The sequence below is a fragment of the Trichoderma breve genome, chromosome 3, assembly GCF_028502605.1.
Source record: "Trichoderma breve strain T069 chromosome 3, whole genome shotgun sequence".
NCBI classification, from domain to species: Eukaryota; Fungi; Ascomycota; class Sordariomycetes; order Hypocreales; family Hypocreaceae; genus Trichoderma; species Trichoderma breve.
The window spans coordinates 5,497,701-5,516,903 of NC_079234.1; the positions used below are offsets into that span (position 1 = coordinate 5,497,701).

Here is a 19,203-nt window from a genome sequence, read left to right on the forward strand (position 1 = left end):
CTTGAGTTGAGCGGGTCACTCTGGTTGGAAGAGAAGTGGAAAATCCTATCACATACAGTGCAAAAAGGCTTCTACACAGACTGTACATCATGTATGACCTAGTTGCAATTATAATATTCCTGGCTGCGTTTAATCTCGGAATAAGCTCACGGTTAATTCATCCAGGAAATTTAGTGTAAATGTTTATAAATAGTATAAAAAGCCATATTTTCGAAGTTTAACCCGGACATCAATTGTAGCAGTGCCCAGCATGTTCATATGCTCGAGGAAGACCTATTACCTCCCTGTATAATGATGTGCAGACACCAATACCTAAACGGGAATGCATAGTTCTGTCATTGGAAATATCTTTAATCAGTCTAAATCATTATATAAACCATAATAAAGTTGGAAAATAACATAAATCCTCTGTGATCTGGAAAATACAAGTTGCGAATGAGCTCGCTATAACACGATGCTGCACGCCAACTCATACACTGGGTATAGATTGTAAGTCTCTCTCCTCATGTACTGACAAAACGCTCATTAATCATAAAACAAAGGGAAAGGACGAGAAATTAGTCGCTAGATGCTGGCGGTTTTTCTGCTGGGATATAGACGCCCATGGCCTTGCTGGCCCCTTCTGCGCAGTATTGGATAACCTCGAGCTTTTCCCCCTCGGGCGCGAGTTTCGCAATCTGACGAATGTCGCTTGTCCTCGGAAGGAACAGCACATGATCCATTTTCTTATACGCTTCGTGCAGCTGATTCAGGCTGTATGGCTGCATAGTGCTCAAATCGAATATTTCATCGGTTCTATACCCAGGCCCTCCCCAAGGAGGGCTAGCAAACACCATCGTGGTCTGCAAATCAACTCTGAGATCTGGGTGTAGCCCCCCCGGGTTATTAACCAGTTGATCAAGATACTCGAAGCTGTCACCGAGAATCCAAGTTATTGAACCTGGTTCAACGCCGTAGATTTCGGCATTGTGCTGGGCACACGCAAGAGTTGCAGGATCTCGCTCAATAGCAATTATGCGACTCCATCGCTCTGACAGAGCAAACGCGATGGTATTGCCTCCAGCACCGCTAAACGCATCGATGAGAATGGTCTTTTCTGGGTCATAATGATCCTCAGATAACTCGTACGCGATTTGGCTGGGATGGGTGTCAGTGGTGGTGACAAAGAACAATAGGGAAGTAGAAAAGGGCATTCAATATCAGAACTTACTTTGCTACCGGCTCGGGTGTAACACCAAACCAAGCATCATCGGTCATGTGAACTCCACTATCATAATACGAGAAGATTGAGTACCGTTGGCTGAAGTATCTGTAAGTTCAGTTAGCGCTATGAGGAAACACGACTCCGCACGATAGGAAACCAACTTCTGAATGTCCCAGGGGACCTCGTGCTTGCCTGTGTAGTGGTGGCATTCATCCGTCAATGGAAGCCTTTCGGCAGGCTTTAGTGAAAACTCAGAGGGCTCTGCGACTGCAACAGTATCGACGCGATCCGTATTGATACCATTGGTTACCTGGCCCCCGGTCGCTAATAGTTCCGTCAGACAATTGATATCGTCTCTTGCCTGCGGATTCTGCTCTAGAGCATTTCTAATAATCTGCCACGCAACCTGGGGCATCTGGCGGGCCTGCGGCAAGAGAAGTTGGGCGGTCGGTGCATCCACGTAAGGACCGAGCATATCCCGCGCAAGTTGTTGCTCTATTGCATCCGCGGGTACATTTTCATCCGCAGACATCTTAGAATGATGTCTCTTGATAAGCTGTGGTGCGATGAATGGGCTGCCGAAGCGGGAGATGCAGCCTCGTTCACGTCGATAAGAAGTCGTCGATGAAGTGTTTGGTAATGTGAGTGGAAAAAGCAGGTAACTTTCAAAAAGGACAAAATTCATAAACCGTCCTAGCTTTGGTGCGATATGGAAAAAGTTTGACTGAATAACAGCTGTCAGCAGATTATATGTCGATTTCTGGGTGTTGTTGATCGGAGAAGAATTGCCCATGTACAGCGGCAGATGAATTTAAAGACAAGGCTGAGAAATCAGCTGCGATCGGGTCCACTTTTATTTCGCGTTTGATGCTCTAGCGCCTTGGCACTCATGCAAGGCTGACACCTCTAGGGACAGCTTGCGACAAGCTCTCTTTGGGTGAGGCCAGACGTCACTCTTCTCTTATCAAGAACCATCTTCGCGGCATCAAACTCACAAAGCAACGCCATTCCTCCGATAGAGCCATAATACAGCATCATAACTCTAAAACGCCCAGATTTAAGCCTCGCCCTCGCACAGAAGCGGGGCAACAGTCTCAGTGACCATGTTCAACGCCCTCAACCGGTTCATGTCCCGCCTGGATGGCGATGCCCCGCAACGTCAACATGATCGCGACTCGTTTGGCTTCCAGGTGCTGCGAAACACGAACCTCGAGCTACCAATTGAGCCCTGGTTTGATTACATTGTTGGAATCAATGGAAGGCCAATCGTATATGCCAATGCCCTGTGCGATTAGCAGGCGATCACGTGCTGAGAATAATGCAGGATAACCCCGACCCGAGCTTGTTTGCGCAAGAGGTTCAGAACTGCGCCGGCGGAACAGTGACATTTGGATTATGGAGCGCAAAGGTGAGAATAAATTGCTACGGGCCAGAGGAGAAGAAGGCGACGACGAAATCTGACATCGCATAGGGCCAACGAATAAGAGAAATGCACATTCCCGTACCCGTGGATACCGCAGCTCTTGGGCTCTCCCTCCAGTTCGCGCCCATCTCACTTGCAGCCAATATATGGCATGTCCTTGATGTCCCGGCTAATTCACCCGCCGATCTTGCCGGACTACTCCCTTATAGCGACTACATCCTCGGCAGCCCAGAAGGCGCTCTACATGGTGAAAGTGCTCTTGGTGAGCTCGTGGAAGACTTTATTGGACGACCTCTGCGGTTATACGTCTACAACAACGAGTACGACGTATCGCGCGAGGTCACAATACAGCCTAGTCGAAATTGGGGTGGGGATGGGGCTCTGGGATGTACTTTGGGCTACGGAGCGCTGCACCGGCTGCCTGCACCATTGAGTGAACCTGTCAATGCTCCTGGCGAGACAATGTTCGACGGCGAGTTTAACGAGAAGAGCGGAGGCGAGTTCATTGCGACACAGGCTAGCCCTCCGCCACCACCAACAGGCGGTGACTTTTTGGTGCCCGCGCAAATAGTCAGTGCAGCGCCAGGGAGTGCGCCTCCACGAGGTGGGACACCGCGAGGTGGAAAGAAGAAAGAACGCCACGCGCCCAACAATAATTTCATGGATGACTATCTTAAGGAAGAAGAGCAGAAGAGCTTGGCGCTGGATAATGCACCTAAAAGCAAGGGCACAGGTCTACCACCGCCTCCTAAAGGCGCCAGCGGTCCGCCAAAAGCCGAGCCTAAAGAAGATGCAGTAGATGGTGGCGGAGCATGATTAAAATCAGATTTCGTCTTGATATAGCTCTGGTAATAAAACGATTCCCTATTTGTTTGGCTAGGACCAAGTTATTTTTCCCGTATAAGCCTCCTCTCCTACATGAATAGATATGATTGAGGAAACCACCATGTATTATATGGCTCATGACACGTGGTTAATCAAAGCCGCCATTCCACCGCGCATTCCCTGCATTATCGCTGTTTAGTTGATGAAGTTGACGCAGAAGAAATGTAGAATCAGACTGCAAACAACGTAGTCGGCAAATGCTCTGCGGCCGCAAGTTAGCACAACGAGATCGATACACTCATATAAACATGTCGACGTATATATCTAGCTCGATTGGTGGTGGGAATCGTACCGTTCAGGTGATACCTCTGGGAAGTCGCTCTTGTTCGCGGCAGCTGTCTGTATACGCAGCGAAACTATAGCTCCAGTTAGAACCATTGCAATCGACACCAAGAAGCAGTAAAGTTACGCACTCGTCAAAACAAATTGGCCAACGGTCGCTCCGAAGCCTGAAAGGAAAGCATTGAACGGCTACGATGTTTATTAGCAATGTGAATGTGCCCAATGCTTGCAAGCTTCCGGGGTTTGCTAGGGGAGACGCACGTAGTTGCCAGCCAGGATGCAGTAGAGGAATTGCAATGCGCCCACAACGGCAATGAAGACGAGAAAGACGTCGATGAGCTTAGTCCGCTGCGGCGTCTCGTTCATGTAATAACTGTAGATGTTCTGCAGCACCTTGTCCCAGTTGGCCGGGGCGCTCTTGGCTGCTGGCGCGGAAACGGGCGTCGAGACTGGCGCAGCTCCCACAGGCGCTGGGACAGAGCCTGCCGCCGTGGTGCTGGATTGGGAGGTCGCAGCGGCTGAGGGCGCCGGCTGGGCTGCGTTCTTCTTGGGAGCCATGGCGGGCGATGTTGAACGTCGTCTGGAGAGGGAAAACGAGGTTCGTGATGATATCGATCTTCAAATTGCTGGCTGGGAAGCACTTACTGTAGTCGTAGCGCTACCTGTTAGGTACTTTGGTACAATTGCGGCCACGAAAGCTCCAAGCAGGTCGGCGAGCTGTGATTGGCTCGCAAATCTGGGGGGCCTGGCGACCCACTTCCGTCACTCGTCAATCACGTCAGTTGGTTTGCGGCCTCATTCGACTCCGAGCCCCGATTGGATTCGGGACTTAAAAGGCCGCCAGCTTCTCCATCCCGGCATATAAAGCTGATCTGCGAGGCTTGAAAGTCATCAAGATACATACAACCCGTAGCTTCTCATATACAGCACAATTCATCATGGTGGTACGTCAACCGTGCTCAATGCGCGTCGCGAGTCCGGCAAGCTGACCTTCTCTCTTTTGCGCCAGTCCAAGACTACGTCTTCCGCGCTGTCAAATGCGTCCTATGTCCTTGCGGCTCTCACAGCCGGCGGCGGCGCAATTGGCTATGCTAAGACAGGCTCTGTTCCCTCAATCGCCGCCGGCGGTCTCGTTGGTCTCTTATGTATGTAGTCCGTCAATTCCAGCGCCGACCCTAGCACTGGCGTGTTAACCATTCCATGTGTCCTCCTAGACGGTCTCGGCGGATATCGCATTGCCAACGGTCAGCCTTACGGTGTGGAGTTGAGTCTGCTCGCCTCGGTTGTTCTCGGAGCTTCAGCTTTCCCTCGAGCGATCCGTCTGAGGAAACCCGTACCTATTTTCCTCAGCATCCTGTCTGCCTACGGTCTCTTCACCTTTGGCACTGCTCTGCGCAGAGCTTAATTGGATGGAGGAATGTCTGTGTGTTTATGTATTGGTGGATATGTAGCTGGTAAAAGCCTCAGCCATTCGACAGTCCCAAATCAAGGCTTTCTTTCCTTCAAGCGGTGTCCTGATCCATCGGCTGCCCTGCTTTGCGCTCCATGGGAATATATATGTACATTGACAAGACGTAGCGCCTATCTCCCGACTGCCCGTCTTATTCCCCCAACGCCGGTCATAAATGATACTAGATGGTGATATTGTACAAGATAAAAGGTATTTGAATGTAGAAATGAGTTGAGAATGCGGCGAAATAGAGAGAACTCGGGTACGTCCATCGGTATCTCTTATAGACCAAGCGCCCGCTGCTCTTCCTTGATCCTATCCCGCTTTGCCCTCGCAGCGGCCCTGTTATCGTCTTGTACTTTGGAGCGCTGCTGTCGCAGACACTTGTCTACCAAGTCTTTTGCATCGTTGCAGGCGCCTGCAGCTTTGTGCATGAAGCCCTTCGCATGGCATTCTTCGAGAGCGGCAATGACCTCTTGGCATGCTGGACACCTCAATTAGATCAATGGATGATGAAACAATGTTTCAAGAGATATTTGGCATACCCATAGCATTCTGTGTGTGCAGATGAGGATGCATTTTCGTTTATGCGGAGAGCAAGACGGTGGTATTGCAGATTTCGTTTCAACCAAAAGATCGGGCAATTATTTCATCAGCAGATGTTGCATCTAGGAAAAAGCTTGGACCATACAGGCAATAATTAGGCGCTACCTCTAGCGGGGGGTTTCCGCTAATAGCTGCCGCCCACAGTGCCGGGAATCAACCGATACCCACCTAAGGTTGATAGCAATGGCCTACAGGCTACAGCCACAGAAACTCTGCCTCAACATCTCGCATAGTGAATCACAGGGATAGCTGGCCCTTCTCTTACGGCCTCTCTATATATTCCTTTTACAGCGGCAACCATGGCGTCATCACAACAACAGCTTCCTGTGAGGAAACAGCAGGGTAGGTGTCCATTCCACGGGCATTTCTTCCTTGCCCTTGCTGTCATCCCCTCCTTTGTCATCTCAATCTCACGTTGCTAATCATATTCATAGATCTTCAGACGACTTACTCCAACTACAAGAACACACTGCAGCAGATTGCCTCAAAAATCGGCGATATTGAGCAGGAGGCAGAAGAGCACAAGTTCGTTCTTCCTTCCACCTTTTCGCCAATCCCTCTTTTGCTATTTCTTGACCTTTTTCGCCCTGGGATATCAACCCCCACGCTTCCAAGCCATGTTTCATCCCTTCCCTGTCCACGCCGCTCATTTTCAGCCTCAGCGTGACTCAATGTATCACACCGCTAATTCGGCGACTATTCTAGGCTTGTGCTCGAGACTTTGGAGCCGCTTTCGGGGGATCGAAAGTGTTTCCGCTTGATCAACGGAGTGCTCGTGGAGAGAACAGTCAAGGATGTCGTGCCAGCACTGAAGACAAATCAGGAGGGACTGAAGAAAGTCCTCGATGATTTGGTGAAACAGTACAAAAACAAGCAGGATGAATTAGACAAGTGGAAGGTTCGTATCCAATGCGTCCAGTGCCTTGTCAAAGTCCAATTGAAAGCTAACCTCTCTTTGCCAAACCAACAGAAGAAGAACAATGTTCAGGTAGTACAGCAGTGAGGTATGCAACAAACTATGTCATCTAATAGGGAGAAAAAAAATTGGAAAAACTTTTCGTGGCCAAGCAAGAGCCCAACCATTTGATGAAGCGGCTGAATACGTGGATTCTACCACCCATCCTCAATCGCGAATGCACCTCCATCTGTTTCATTTTGCTTTCCTCGTCAGCATACAGCTGCCTATGCCACACCATCCAGCTCTACGTGGCCATGCCCCTGAACGACGCAGAAGCAGAGCCTTGGCATTTCAAATGGTCCTTGAGGCCTGGTTGTTCAGCCGCTCGGAATTCATCCTTCTGCTGATGGTGCCTCAGAGCCCAACTGCATGCAGCATCCACCTTGCCGTATCCGCAGCTTGGGCCACGCGCAGCGTGTGAGAATTAATTACTGTGATGCAAACAGGGGTCCATCTGTGCGATTTGGTGTGTCTTTCAATATATGGATTCCCAACAATCGGAGTCTCAGGGGAGGTCTAGATGCGTACAAATCACTTTACATTGCCGCAGCCCAATCGGAACGTTTCGCCAGCGTCAGCCGCACTATATGCTATATCACATCGAAGAGTGCGTTCATCACCGAGTCTGAAGCGAGCATTCGCCTACGCATGTGGCATCCCTCTCGGAGATTTCATCACCAATGCATACGAGTATGCGGCGTAGCTCTTGAGATGCGACTTCACACTGCCAAGTGGCAAGCCATGATGACAACACTTCATCTAACGGATTTCAGGGTAGTAGCCACCCTCCATCAACCTCATCGATATTTGAGAATCACACAACTTACACATGAGAATCTCTTAAGGACATACATGGGGACCCATCTGCGGGTTGTCAAGCCGGCTTAATGCAGGAGTGGGGGGCTCACTACTTCTCATCCCCCTCCTCGTGGCTCGTATGTTCGCTCGTGACACCACCACTAGAGCAGTCTTTTTCATGGAAGAAGCGTGGAATCGTTTCTGGAATGTTACGTCGCCAGGCTAGAGTGGGACGAAGAGGCCCAGAAGCAAATAAGGGGGAAGAAACGAAGCCGCTAGATATGCATTCATTGACAACTACTCGCATCTTGTGTGCCTTGAACGCCGCACGAAAGGCTACTATATTAGCCAGAAGCGGCTACAGACATGAAACGATTTCTGCGAACTGCAAACTGTGGATGCCCGGGTTGCTTACGTTGTGCGAGTGTTGTAACCCGTCTCCATGTCACGATGACACTTACCGCCATTATGCATTGCTCGCATCTGTCATGCAGCACGCCAGCGACTGGGGGAAATATCATACGGAGTAGTGTTTGTAACTTTCTGGTTCCTCACACGCACGGATTAGACAGAGCAAGTCGATCAACGACGGCAAATACCACAAATTCTCGTACATGCGCGATGAGAGCTACTACTCATCAAATGGGCTTAGCTTGCCTGCAGGATCCAACCCCAACAAGTGAAAGCACGCGGGCGGGAGAGGATTGAACTTGGACACATCGAGGAAACGGATGTTTATGCGCATGTTCGTGCTTCATGCCCAAGCCGGGTGCAGCTGGGCTTCAAGCCAGCTCAGCACCCATCCATCCATCAAGCAAGCCCGCCATCCTTCCGTCTAGCCATGCACAGGGACATGGGCAGAATGGGAGGGCGAGGGACGTTTGGGCTCGCTACCCAATCAATCTGCGGACCGCCGGCAGCTTAGGGGCGCCGTTTCGAAGTGCTTAGACAGAGCGAAATGCCGTCTTTTCAGAGGTTACCACGGAATGCATGTAGCCGTCTCTGGCGGAGCTGTGCCTGGAGCGAAGAAAGAAGAAAAGAACCAACAGATGGGCCTTTTCGCAGCGCCAACGTCACCATTGGCCCAAACAACTGCCCAATGCCCGAGTGGTTGTCGAGAACCAGGCCGTGGTTCGTTCCCGCCCGGCGTCGGTCACCAGCCAACCACTGGGCAGACTTGAAATGCGGCCCAATGACTTGACAACTCGTTTTTTTGGGGGCCCGACTTTTCAGCCACCGGGTTCCTGAGGAGAGGCTTGCCTTAGCGGCCTCTGGCCATGGCCTGCGATCCATTGTCAAATGAGCAACTGCAGTCACCCACCATCCCGGTACCGTCTTCGTGGGCTGGCATGCAGTTTCGTTTGCGACGACGACGTCACAGCCACGAGGCTGACCATGCCTGTATCACGGCATATCGCAGGACAGGGTAGCTGGTACAAGTGCACCGGCCTGTTTTTCGCTGCGCCAGGACAGGGGGGAGGGCTCTCGCTGGCTGCTAGACTCTGTCAAGATGCCATTGATGCCTTTTTGTTTTCTCCCGATGCAGGAATATCATCCGAAGGCCTTTTAGTTGATGCCACCAAGAGAGAGGACACCGCGGATAGCTGCTGTAACACACCGCCTCTGATGCCTTGGTACGACCATTCGGCCCCCCCTTGGGAGTTTTAGCCCAGCAAAAGACGCACTTGGGACGAGGATTATCAATTGTAGGGTGATGTTGGTCGTGGTTAAAGGCTCACATGAGGCATTCTAAAGCAGCATCATGTCGAGCCGGGGTGTGCGGATTGAGTGGTCTGGTGATTTGAGCGCATACATATGCGGTGGGCCTTTTTTGGTTCTTTTTAATAGGATTTTCTCGTAATGGAGAATGCTGCTGCAACTGCCAACCCAGTTGGATTTATCATACAGATGGATGCCACGCTTACACGAGCTGCTAACTATAGTACTGTTCCCTGGATATTATAGTAGCTCTCATTGATGGCAGCATTAGTACTAATCGAGGACCGATGTAGTCTGGCAGCTGATGCTATCACCACTTTTCAGGTAATGGGTAGCATCATACTAAGCCGGCATAGGTAGATCGTGTCGCATGTCCCAAGAGCCACCAGGTACCTCTGCTCGGTAAGTGGTCGACGTCGAAATGTTTGAATGGCTCCAGACATATTGAACGATACCAATCACGCAAGTAACCTGGTACTGTCAGCTTCAGCTCCAGATACCCGCCCTGCTAGTGCAGATCGAGCTGCCCAAGGTAGCTTTGCTGCTGGGCAACAACAACCCACTCGCTGGCGGTACCGCAGCACGCAGCGCAGTATGAAGCGGTACCTCGAGCCATTGTTTCCCCCGTCTATCGATAAAGCTGCAAAAGGCTGTCACTGCAGCGCTGCCCATCCAAAGAGAAGTGCCTTAGTACCGGGCTAGCTGCGCAAAGTACCGCGCTACCTGCCTGCCAGGTTCCCGCTGTTATTTCGGCCGACAACACCGCGCTGCTGTCCACCACTAGCCTCGTCCTTCTTTTTCCTCTTTGCACTCCACATCCACATTCACACTTATGCACCCACGCCAGCCGCGGAAGCAAACAGCGCAATACACCCTCGTGAGACGCTTCCCAGACTCCCCCCCGCGAGCCTCCTGTTCTGACCTCGAACCAGTCGCCTTACGACCCGGAACCCTGCGCGACCGTGTAACTTGGGCCGCGCCACCAATCCGTCCCAGAAGCCGTTTGCAACGCGAAGACCTCGTCTGTTGTCCAAGGCGCACCCCCGTCGGCCTTGTCACTGTCTGTTGTTCGAGCTGTGAATCCTCGAATCTGCCTGGCATTGCCGTAGCCAGAGCCAGAGCCGGAGAGACCGTCAGCGGCTGAGAAAGCAGTGCTTGTGCTTGATTCGCTCACGCCCTCGTAGCAGCGCTGCTCTGCCTGGACAGAGCTTTGTTGTTTTGCTCCCCAATCGTATCGACTGGAAGCTCTTTACGACTGCGGACCCTATTTTTTTTTTTTTACCAAGGCCACCCCTCCCCCTCCGGCCTTTCCCCTCCAACCAGGGACATTCTCTCCCAACCGGCTTGCCAGCCCATACATACATACGCCAAGCGGGCGTCATAGGTCCTGCGTCGTCCCAGCCAGGGCAGACCCAACCTGCCGCGACCTAGATCCCTCGCGTTTTGTCACGATTGACGCATCTTTTCGCACTGCACACACCCCTCTCGACGTATCGGGCAAGCTCTACTATCTCTGCGACGTGGCCAGGGGGACACATCACCGCGAAGCCTACCGAAGCTGTACCAACCCGAAGATTCTACAAAAGACGCTAGCAGCCGCTGCAGGTAGCCAAATATGTCCGACTCCCCTCAATCTCCTCCAAAGGATGTCGACCAAGGTGCACAGTCACCCGACGAGGAAGGACAAATGAATGATAACCAGGAACCCCACTCGGCCGGAGGGACTGGCTATGAGTTTGAAGGTGTCAAAGAGCAAGACCGGTGGTTGCCTATAGCCAATGGTATGTCTTCATCATCCCCCCCTCGGCGCCATTCTCGAATCATGATTGCTTGCCGCATGTGTGTGAGCTGCTCGCTTTTCTCAGCCTCGCATATTTCCTATGCCTCACCATTTGTTTCCTAATGTGCAGGAGACGACGCGCGCCTCCAAGGCCGACAAAGCCGATGAGCTTGATGCTAACATTCGCAACTTTGCTCCAGTCGCCCGAATCATGAAGAATGCCCTACCTGACAACGCCAAGATAGCAAAGGAGGCTAAAGAGTGCATGCAAGAGTGTGTGAGCGAGTTCATCTCCTTTATAACTAGCGAAGGTATGTCTGTGTTCTGGGCTTTGTCTCATAGAGAGCGCCTTTGCGTATACTGACTTGCCTTGCCTCGCCCCAGCCTCGGAGAAATGCCAGCAAGAAAAACGCAAGACAGTCAACGGAGAAGACATCTTGTTTGCCATGACTTCGCTGGGCTTCGAGAACTACGCAGAGGCTCTCAAGGTCTATCTTTCAAAGTACCGTGAGGTGAGATAGAGTCTACACTGTCAACCCTTCTCACAGTTCTTTTTTTCTAACAAGGTGATGGGAAAATAGCAACAAAATCAATCGAACCGTGATCGCGTTCTAGAGAACAACAACTGGGGCGGCCAAATGATCCCGGGTGCTGAAAAGACTGAGCCAGGCACAACGAGCGCCGATTACGCACCCCCTGAAGGAACGAACCCTGCTGAAGGCGGCACCGATCCGAACTACATGTATACTTCTCATGCCGGTCACAACGGAACGGGTGCTGGAGAGGGTTATTAAGGGGGGTTTGCCGGCCGATAGCCTCCATGGACTGCAGATGGCAAGGTCTGGTACCTCTACCCCTCCCGGTAAGCCTGGCAGAAGGGAGGGTTCGTCGATTTCTTCCGAAACCTCTCCTGATTCTCGGACCATGGCTCTCAGCTCTCAATTTGACATGTAAAAACATCAGTGCTTGATCATTTAACTTGGGGCAATGATATTTCCAGTATACTTGAAGTTGGAAAGGGTGGGGCAAGAGTGAGGAGAGAAGGGGCATGAAAGAATTCCAACTTTCTCTTAGGCGAATGCATGGGCTCAACTTTGTTTTCTTTTTTTATTTTCTTTAGTTCTTGGGCTTCAGCTACAGATGATTGTTCAGACAGGTAGATTCTCCCTTGAAGCTTGACCTGTCGACTCAGGAGCGGTCCTGGGATACGACATACATCTTTCTCGACATCAGGGAATTCAGGACTTTTCCAAGCAGGATAACGGATTATGCATGGGGTCCAGACTGTGGGTTACGGAGTTGGAATATTCGATACGAGTTTACTACTACGGGCTAGTACTATCAAGAGTTTAGTGCTGCTAGGTATATCCATTTTATATCAACCGTCATTTGTTTTTCATGTTGCGATGTAAATTGCGATTGCCACCATGATGACGTATCGTACGTAGCTATTAACGACGCCTCTATTTGAGTCATGAATGACTCTTACATAGTCAAGTGATACTGCATTGCGGTGGCGTCAGTGGGATTCCATAGAATGCATGCATGGCTGGAAATGCTACAGATTTTGATGTGTTACGGCTCTCACCTCACATCCACTTGGTTACCTGTCAAAGCCATGCAACTTCGTCATTGTTTAACAAAGGCGCCTCGCAAAGGCAAAAGAATATTCCGAAGTGCGCACGGACCACCTTTGCTGCCTAAGCCGACTTGGTTGCAAGGCACGTGCGGGGTCCCCACTTGATTGAAAATCTTCCCTGACGCATATTACTGTGCAGGAAAAAAATAATCCATGTCCAGCATTGACGCCGTCACTCTCCCCAGCATCATTTCAACCACATTCGAGTCGACGGCTATTTTCGCATTTCTACAGCTGGAGCCCAAGCCATGTGCTTGCGCTTATCCGAGAGAGAGACTGATTGTATTTTTTAAGTGCTCCGTAGCTTGAGTATGAAGGGACTTGGCCACCGCAGAGAACAGCCGTTTCCTTTCATTGCTGCATTCCTGTAACGGACGCCGCGACAATCGCCATCAATCTTGCTAGCATCTTGACTTTGCGCTCTTCGTTGCCATCGGCTAGCGACATTGCCATCCATGCGACCCTTCATTTCAGCCCCAAGAAGCCTCCCCGGTACTTTGCCTAGGAGCACTCCTCCGGTCAAATCCATACTCAAGCCTGCCTCAGCTCTTGGCCGCAGGAAGGACCAGCACGATACGCCCAGCGAGGGCTCAGAGGCCCAGGAGGCTTCCAGCAAGCGCCGCAAGGTGTTCTTCGACGATATAAAGAATGTGACGTACGAGGTCGGCCGGCGAACAATGGATGAAGTCAAGTTAGAAGTGCGCATGGCGCTCGAGGCACACCTCCGGGGAGACGACGGCCAGTACGACGGCCTGAAAGAGATGTTCGCCAACGATAAGAAGAGATACCTACCGCCGGTGGTGGGAGAAGAGGACGATACGTTGAAGCCTCACGAGCTGCAAGTTTACCTGATGGCTCTGACCGGATGCATCCCCATTCTGAAGAGCAAGGACTGCAATGGCCTGGTCAAGGTCATTCTCAACTGCTCTTGGCTGGGGCGAGATGCCGCCTTTGTCAAAGTGTTTACGCACTTCCTAGCCGCATTGGTCAGCGCTCAGGGATCGTACCTCAACCAAGTCTTGACCATGATCGTGGACAAGTTCCACGACACTCGCCCATCCTCATGGCGAGTCCCCGATTTCCCCGAGATCAGCCGCGACACGATGCGAGAGAGGCTGCATTCGACCTTACAATACCTTCTCAAGATGTTCCCATCCGCCGTAGGAGTCTTAGAAAACCTGCTGAGAAGCAAGTTCCCGTTCCTCGACGATTCGATGAGGGTCCACATGGCCTATATCCACAACCTTCTCCAGGTCAAAGAATACGTGCCTGACTTGCAGGATGACATTTTCGACATGATACTAGATCGCGTTGTTAAAATTGACTCACAGATGCAGTTAGATCTGGAAGACACGGATGATGACATCACTGCCGCCGTCATGTACGCGCTGCGCGAGAACCCTCAAGAAGAGACAGGCAGCTGGGAAGACGAGGCAGATGATGACAGCGATACCGAATCCGTCGATAGCGACGACGTAGACTATGACCAAGAGGCCGTCCGAATCAAGACTCTCAAAGACAGCGTGGAGAAGATGGACTCGATGCTTGATACCCTGTTCGCCGTCTACACGCCACACTTTACAAACCCTGGGTCGGACAAGGCGTTTGACATGTTCGTCACCATCCTGCGCGAGTTTGACCAAATGGTCCTGCCGACGTACAAATCGCGGCACACGCAATTCCTCATCTTTCATTTTGCACAGCAGCACGAGCGGCTTACGGACGCGTTTTGCGGTCAGCTTATTGCTAGCGCCTTCCAGAGCAACACGCCGAATATTTTGAAGCAGGCTGCTGCCGCCTACCTGGCAAGCTTTGTCGCCCGAGGGGCACTCGTGCCGCGCAGCCTGGTGCGCACTATCTTTATGCTCTTGATCCATCATTTGGACCAGTACCGCAGGAAATACGAGCCCCTTTGCCGCGGTCCGGACCTCAAGCGCTTCCACCCTTACTACAGCCTTCTACAAGCCACCCTCTACATTTTTTGCTTCCGCTGGCAAGACTTGATTGTGTCTGCTCCCGAATTTGTCGACCCCGAAGACCCAGCATCTTATATTGGCCAGGATCTCGAGTGGATTGGCACGATGAGAAAAGATCTTTCAACTCACATCTTTGGCAAGCTCAACCCACTCAAGGTGTGCGCGCCCGTCATTGTCGACGAGTTTGCCAAGCTGGCGCATCGACTCAACTTCATGTACGCATATCCGTTGATCGAAAGCAACAAACGCATCCGGTTGACGCAGTTCTTGTCGTCAACTTACTCTACCGGAGGCGCCCTCAGAGATTCTGGGTTCGATACTCAAGAGGAGAGCTTTCACCAGCTGGACCCGTATTTCCCGTTTGACCCATACCAGCTGCCAGTGAGCAAACGGTGGCTAGTGAACGACTATGTGCATTGGAAAGCAATCCCAGGCTTGAATGCAGAAGACGATGAAGAAGACAGTGACGAATTTGACGACGACGAGGATGACGAAGAGCTTAACGAAGGCACCGCAACCGATAGCGACGGCGGGGAGTCTGAGTAAGATGGCAACGATTAGATAAGAAAGCCGGATATACAAAAGCAATGTGTGTGTATGGCTAAGATTTCTTATTTGGAATTGTTTTCGCATCTGTCGCTTTGATCTACTGGTTTTGGAACGACCAGGGGGAGGAGGAAGCCGGGATCATGCTTATGTGCAAAAGTGCATTTGGACCTTGGCGTTGGGTTTGATTGTTTCATTCGTTTATTAGCGAGGAGTTTGGCAAAAAGGAACAATTGCTTGTTATCGGCTGTTATTTGAGAACCACGATATCTGCAGCGGCTGTATGTAGTATTTGGAGCGGGTCGCTGAATTTAAAGTTCCTTGTCCCGTTAGAACCATGCCGATTACCATGATGTGATTTCATGATGCTACAGTATATATGTCCCTCATGCAGTAAGCATTCATAGGTACTCTATTAGAAAGATCTTTGGATGATTTGCGACACCATGGGGGATGCGGGCATGCAAGTGAATTTGAAATAATCTTCTATGTGTAAGTATTTGAAATACTTTGATAATAGCGACCTGGGCACATCTGCCGGAGAGGGTCGCAGATACCACCCCCTTTGCTTATTTCAAATCATGAGAAGTGCGTTTCCCATTCTATTTTGTGCACTATTTGCACCTGCATGCAGGTGACATCTGCAGCTAATGCCGCGCGTCTGTTGCGGGAACAAAAGCCTCTTGCGATCGGCAAATTTGTTATGGATGGCAGGATTCCAGCTATTCATTGTTTTTTGTGCCGACGAGGTTGTTGCTTGTTTATTGATGCTCGGAAGCTCATTGACGGGATTTTTGGGGATTGTCGGCATTTAGCGTGTGGGATCTCCGCTTGGAGGGCGGTACCGGGTACATTTGGATGGGTAGATACGGGAAATAGGACGAAATGCCCATGGAGGTTGAGGGATTCCTGATGTTTATCTTATTTTCAGCGCCGGCTTTAGGGATCAACAGCATTTGATGATTCTACTGGGTATAGGTAGTAGGTGATGTGATTCCATCAAATGCACACTACGAGGAAATCAATGAATGTCAGTTGCATTTGAACATCAATGTACTGGGTACTTCGCAGGTAGCACGGACACTGGAATTCTTCAGCGTCCACAGCTTGTGTAGCCGCACTTCTCTACGCTCGCCAAAGTCGCCTACAGCGCCACCAAATCCAAACGGCGCGGCATGTTTCGGGGCGGTCTCATGTAACAGGTACTTGCCCAGCCGAGTCCGGTAATTGGCTGAACAACTTCCGTCCGGAAGCAAAAAAAATAGGCCCAGCACAGGCAGTAACTTTGGTAACTCCGTATCGCTAGAGGCGAACCGACCGCCTGGCGCCTTCTCACGACCAGCGTTTTTTGAACCTTGACACGTAACGAAAGGCGAAAAGCTCTTCCGGTGAACTCCATCTTGTCTGCATCGCCAGACTCAAAACGGGATATTCGGGGTTGCTGATTTGAGGCTTGACTCGAGGCTAAGCAGCTGACATTGTTGCGCCCGGCTCATCGTGAATCGCTGGACAATTTGCTTACAGCGAACAAGCGCAACGCAACCACACCACTTCCGAGGCCTATCCGTGAAGAGCAAAAGGGCGAGATTTGGAAGCCGTTCATCTTGTTCTCTTTTGGAAACAAGCTTCCTGGCGTCCTGCTAATTTTGGGACAAGGGATTTCGTCGTCGAGGTCAATTGGCTTCTGTTGCTCGGTGACGTAGGATTGACCAAAGAACACAGACGAGCTGCGTTGTGATTGATTGATTCACATCAACATTCAGCACAATGGCGGATGCGGAAAGCGCCGACGGCGGTGAGCGGCCCTCGTTCACCACCTTTTGGAAGCGAGTCAAGCAAAAGGAGAAGAGCGAGGCCGGCGACCAGCACAAGAAGAAGGGGAAAAAGTCGGCCAGCCCATCGTCAACTGCGGAGCTGCAGCAGGACGAAGCTGGCGAGGAAGATCAAGATCCTGGTGAGTTCCCAGATGGCGCGTTGCCCCTTTTGTCGTCCCTGTACATGCAGGCTATGATTTATGCTTGAGTTGGTCCATTGAATCTCGCAATGATTCCATCTTTGCTTGTCCCAAGACGGGGAAGACGCGCGCTAGAGGGCGAGAGGGGAGCTGGACTGCCGAGAGGACGTGGATTGGCCACGTCCACAGCAACACATCGGGGATCCGGGGCGCTATTCAATGATTACAGGCGCCGAGTAGCCAGTGCTACGGGTATTCCAAAGGGAGGTCGATCATCTAAGAAGGTGTTACCTACCAGTTTGATCTTAATCTCCCCCGTTGTCACCGGCTGTCAGATCCCCGGAGCAAGTGCTTCGTGATTTGGAATAGTTTGATACGGGAATCCTCACGGGCTAGCGTCCAACCCTTTTCTCCTCACTACCACCCTTGATGGGTGTGATGCATTTCCATCTTCATAAGACGAGCCAGTCGCTCCAGCAAAAGGCTGAAGATGCTTTTTTCATCCACTGCTTGATCATCTCGTTTGAGGCTGTGGGCGTTAACTGCATCTGTCTTGATTCCATTCATGGCGGCGAGTCCCACTTAAAAGTTTGGAATCTTGCACACACTTCTACACTGTATATCACACTATTTGCCCACGCTATGCCTTACCTTAGCCGTGTTCCATCGTCTCGAGAGCTTGGACGAACCCGGTCCAAGGTGCATTACAAGAAGAAGATGGAGGCTGAACTAAGATTGCGAGCTACAGAGGAGGATGCGGGCGAAACCGCCAAGGATACCGACGCCAAGGACAAGGCTCAGCTGCGGCGAGCTCAGGTCAGGAAGGCTCAGATTCAACACCGACAGAGAAAGGCAAACTATGTCAAGCAGCTGGAGCTCGATGTGTCTCAACTGCGTGACCTAATCACCCAGGCCCAGCAAGAGACGTCCCAGATGCGCAAGGAAAATGACGGCATCCGAGACCTAATCCGGAGAACCGAGCCAACACAGCACACATATCCACAAGCCGACTCTACCTATTTCTCAAACACAGATTCTCCTGGCACCCGCCTGGGTGGCATGTCCGAGCTAGATACCCAGGAATGGCTCACCGGCGGACATTTGTCCGACTTGGACCTGAATCAAAACCCCCTGATGCCTTCAACCTCCAACGACGCTGAAATGTTTGGCCACATCAACGTCGACGACATTACTGTGTCACTGGGCATCCACGATCTCCTAGGAACGCCATGCTTCACCGTCAGCAACCCTTCAACTGGCAGCAGCGTGCAGGGCTATGCCAGCCCGCCCAGCTTTGAAAACCCTCCCTTGACGCCGCCTCTTACTCCTCAACAAGAACAGATTGTGATGAATTGGATATTAGCGTAAGTTTCATTAACCCATGCCGATAAATTACATACATGCTTTAGAGCCTGACTGACATGCCCCCCCTCCTTGTGTTCCACAGTCTCGAAAACATCTGCTGGGACCACTTCCAATCCAACGATTTCCACTCGCACATCCCCGGCGAGACTGAGGGAGGCAACAACCATATCCTCACAGCAACCTCCCTCATGATGAACGCCGCACCCGCATCCATCTTCACCGACCGCCAGGTCTTCGCAGGCATAGACCCTACCACCACACAGGCGCCCACCTTCCGGTGGCAGGCTACCGGCGTCTCCATCAGCTCCCTCTGGCACCTGGCCCAGTTCGAGGTTGACCCGACTGAGATCTCTCCCGCGCAGATCTGGTTCGACTTGGCGTCCAAGTATTCCTACGAACTGCTCTTTGCAGATGGCTTGTTGACAACCCTGTTGGTTGAGCTGAGGCCCTTCATCAGGTGTATAGAGTTTGGCGCGGCTATTAATAGGCAGCTGTACGAGGACATTGTTGAGAGGATGATTGGATTGCCGCCTGTCGTATGATGGATGAATTCCCTCGGATGACTTTCAGTGCAAAAACAAATATATATATGGTGGCGTATTGGAAAAACATCTTCTT

At 51.2% G+C, this 19,203-nt stretch overlaps 8 protein-coding genes across 8 annotated transcripts; 6 read left to right on the forward strand and 2 right to left on the reverse strand.

Moving 5' to 3' along the window:
• Positions 1-557: 557 nt before the first annotated feature.
• Positions 558-1,736, reverse strand: T069G_06060 (RNA cap guanine-N2 methyltransferase domain-containing protein; the record flags this gene model as incomplete). The annotated part of the gene is made up of 4 exons (XM_056173270.1): positions 558-842; positions 891-1,137; positions 1,211-1,309; positions 1,366-1,736. 4 exons carry the CDS (start codon positions 1,734-1,736, stop codon positions 558-560), a joined length of 1,002 nt encoding a protein of 333 aa, XP_056030128.1.
• A 571-nt stretch (positions 1,737-2,307) lies between these two features.
• Positions 2,308-3,443, forward strand: T069G_06061 (GRASP55/65 PDZ-like domain-containing protein; the record flags this gene model as incomplete). Its single annotated transcript, XM_056173271.1, has 3 exons — positions 2,308-2,472; positions 2,529-2,612; positions 2,676-3,443. The coding sequence occupies 3 exons, from the start codon at positions 2,308-2,310 to the stop codon at positions 3,441-3,443; spliced, it is 1,017 nt and encodes a 338-aa protein (XP_056030129.1).
• A 204-nt stretch (positions 3,444-3,647) lies between these two features.
• Positions 3,648-4,352, reverse strand: T069G_06062 (DAD family domain-containing protein; the record flags this gene model as incomplete). The annotated part of the gene is made up of 4 exons (XM_056173272.1): positions 3,648-3,714; positions 3,805-3,868; positions 3,926-3,983; positions 4,056-4,352. The coding sequence occupies 4 exons, from the start codon at positions 4,350-4,352 to the stop codon at positions 3,648-3,650; spliced, it is 486 nt and encodes a 161-aa protein (XP_056030130.1).
• A 380-nt stretch (positions 4,353-4,732) lies between these two features.
• On the forward strand, positions 4,733-5,199 carry T069G_06063 (transmembrane proteins 14C domain-containing protein; the record flags this gene model as incomplete). The annotated part of the gene is made up of 3 exons (XM_056173273.1): positions 4,733-4,738; positions 4,804-4,939; positions 5,009-5,199. 3 exons carry the CDS (start codon positions 4,733-4,735, stop codon positions 5,197-5,199), a joined length of 333 nt encoding a protein of 110 aa, XP_056030131.1.
• Positions 5,200-6,149: 950 nt separating this feature from the next.
• On the forward strand, positions 6,150-6,853 carry T069G_06064 (prefoldin subunit domain-containing protein; the record flags this gene model as incomplete). Its single annotated transcript, XM_056173274.1, has 4 exons — positions 6,150-6,192; positions 6,285-6,375; positions 6,556-6,748; positions 6,821-6,853. 4 exons carry the CDS (start codon positions 6,150-6,152, stop codon positions 6,851-6,853), a joined length of 360 nt encoding a protein of 119 aa, XP_056030132.1.
• A 4,087-nt stretch (positions 6,854-10,940) lies between these two features.
• Positions 10,941-11,899, forward strand: T069G_06065 (histone-like transcription factor (CBF/NF-Y) and archaeal histone domain-containing protein; the record flags this gene model as incomplete). The annotated part of the gene is made up of 4 exons (XM_056173275.1): positions 10,941-11,106; positions 11,306-11,416; positions 11,490-11,617; positions 11,687-11,899. The coding sequence occupies 4 exons, from the start codon at positions 10,941-10,943 to the stop codon at positions 11,897-11,899; spliced, it is 618 nt and encodes a 205-aa protein (XP_056030133.1).
• A 1,300-nt stretch (positions 11,900-13,199) lies between these two features.
• T069G_06066 (RNA polymerase I specific transcription initiation factor RRN3 domain-containing protein) lies at positions 13,200-15,266 on the forward strand (the record flags this gene model as incomplete). Its single annotated transcript, XM_056173276.1, has 1 exon — positions 13,200-15,266. The coding sequence occupies one exon, from the start codon at positions 13,200-13,202 to the stop codon at positions 15,264-15,266; it is 2,067 nt and encodes a 688-aa protein (XP_056030134.1).
• A 2,596-nt stretch (positions 15,267-17,862) lies between these two features.
• Positions 17,863-19,127, forward strand: T069G_06067 (uncharacterized protein; the record flags this gene model as incomplete). Its single annotated transcript, XM_056173277.1, has 2 exons — positions 17,863-18,584; positions 18,668-19,127. 2 exons carry the CDS (start codon positions 17,863-17,865, stop codon positions 19,125-19,127), a joined length of 1,182 nt encoding a protein of 393 aa, XP_056030135.1.
• Positions 19,128-19,203: the final 76 nt, after the last annotated feature.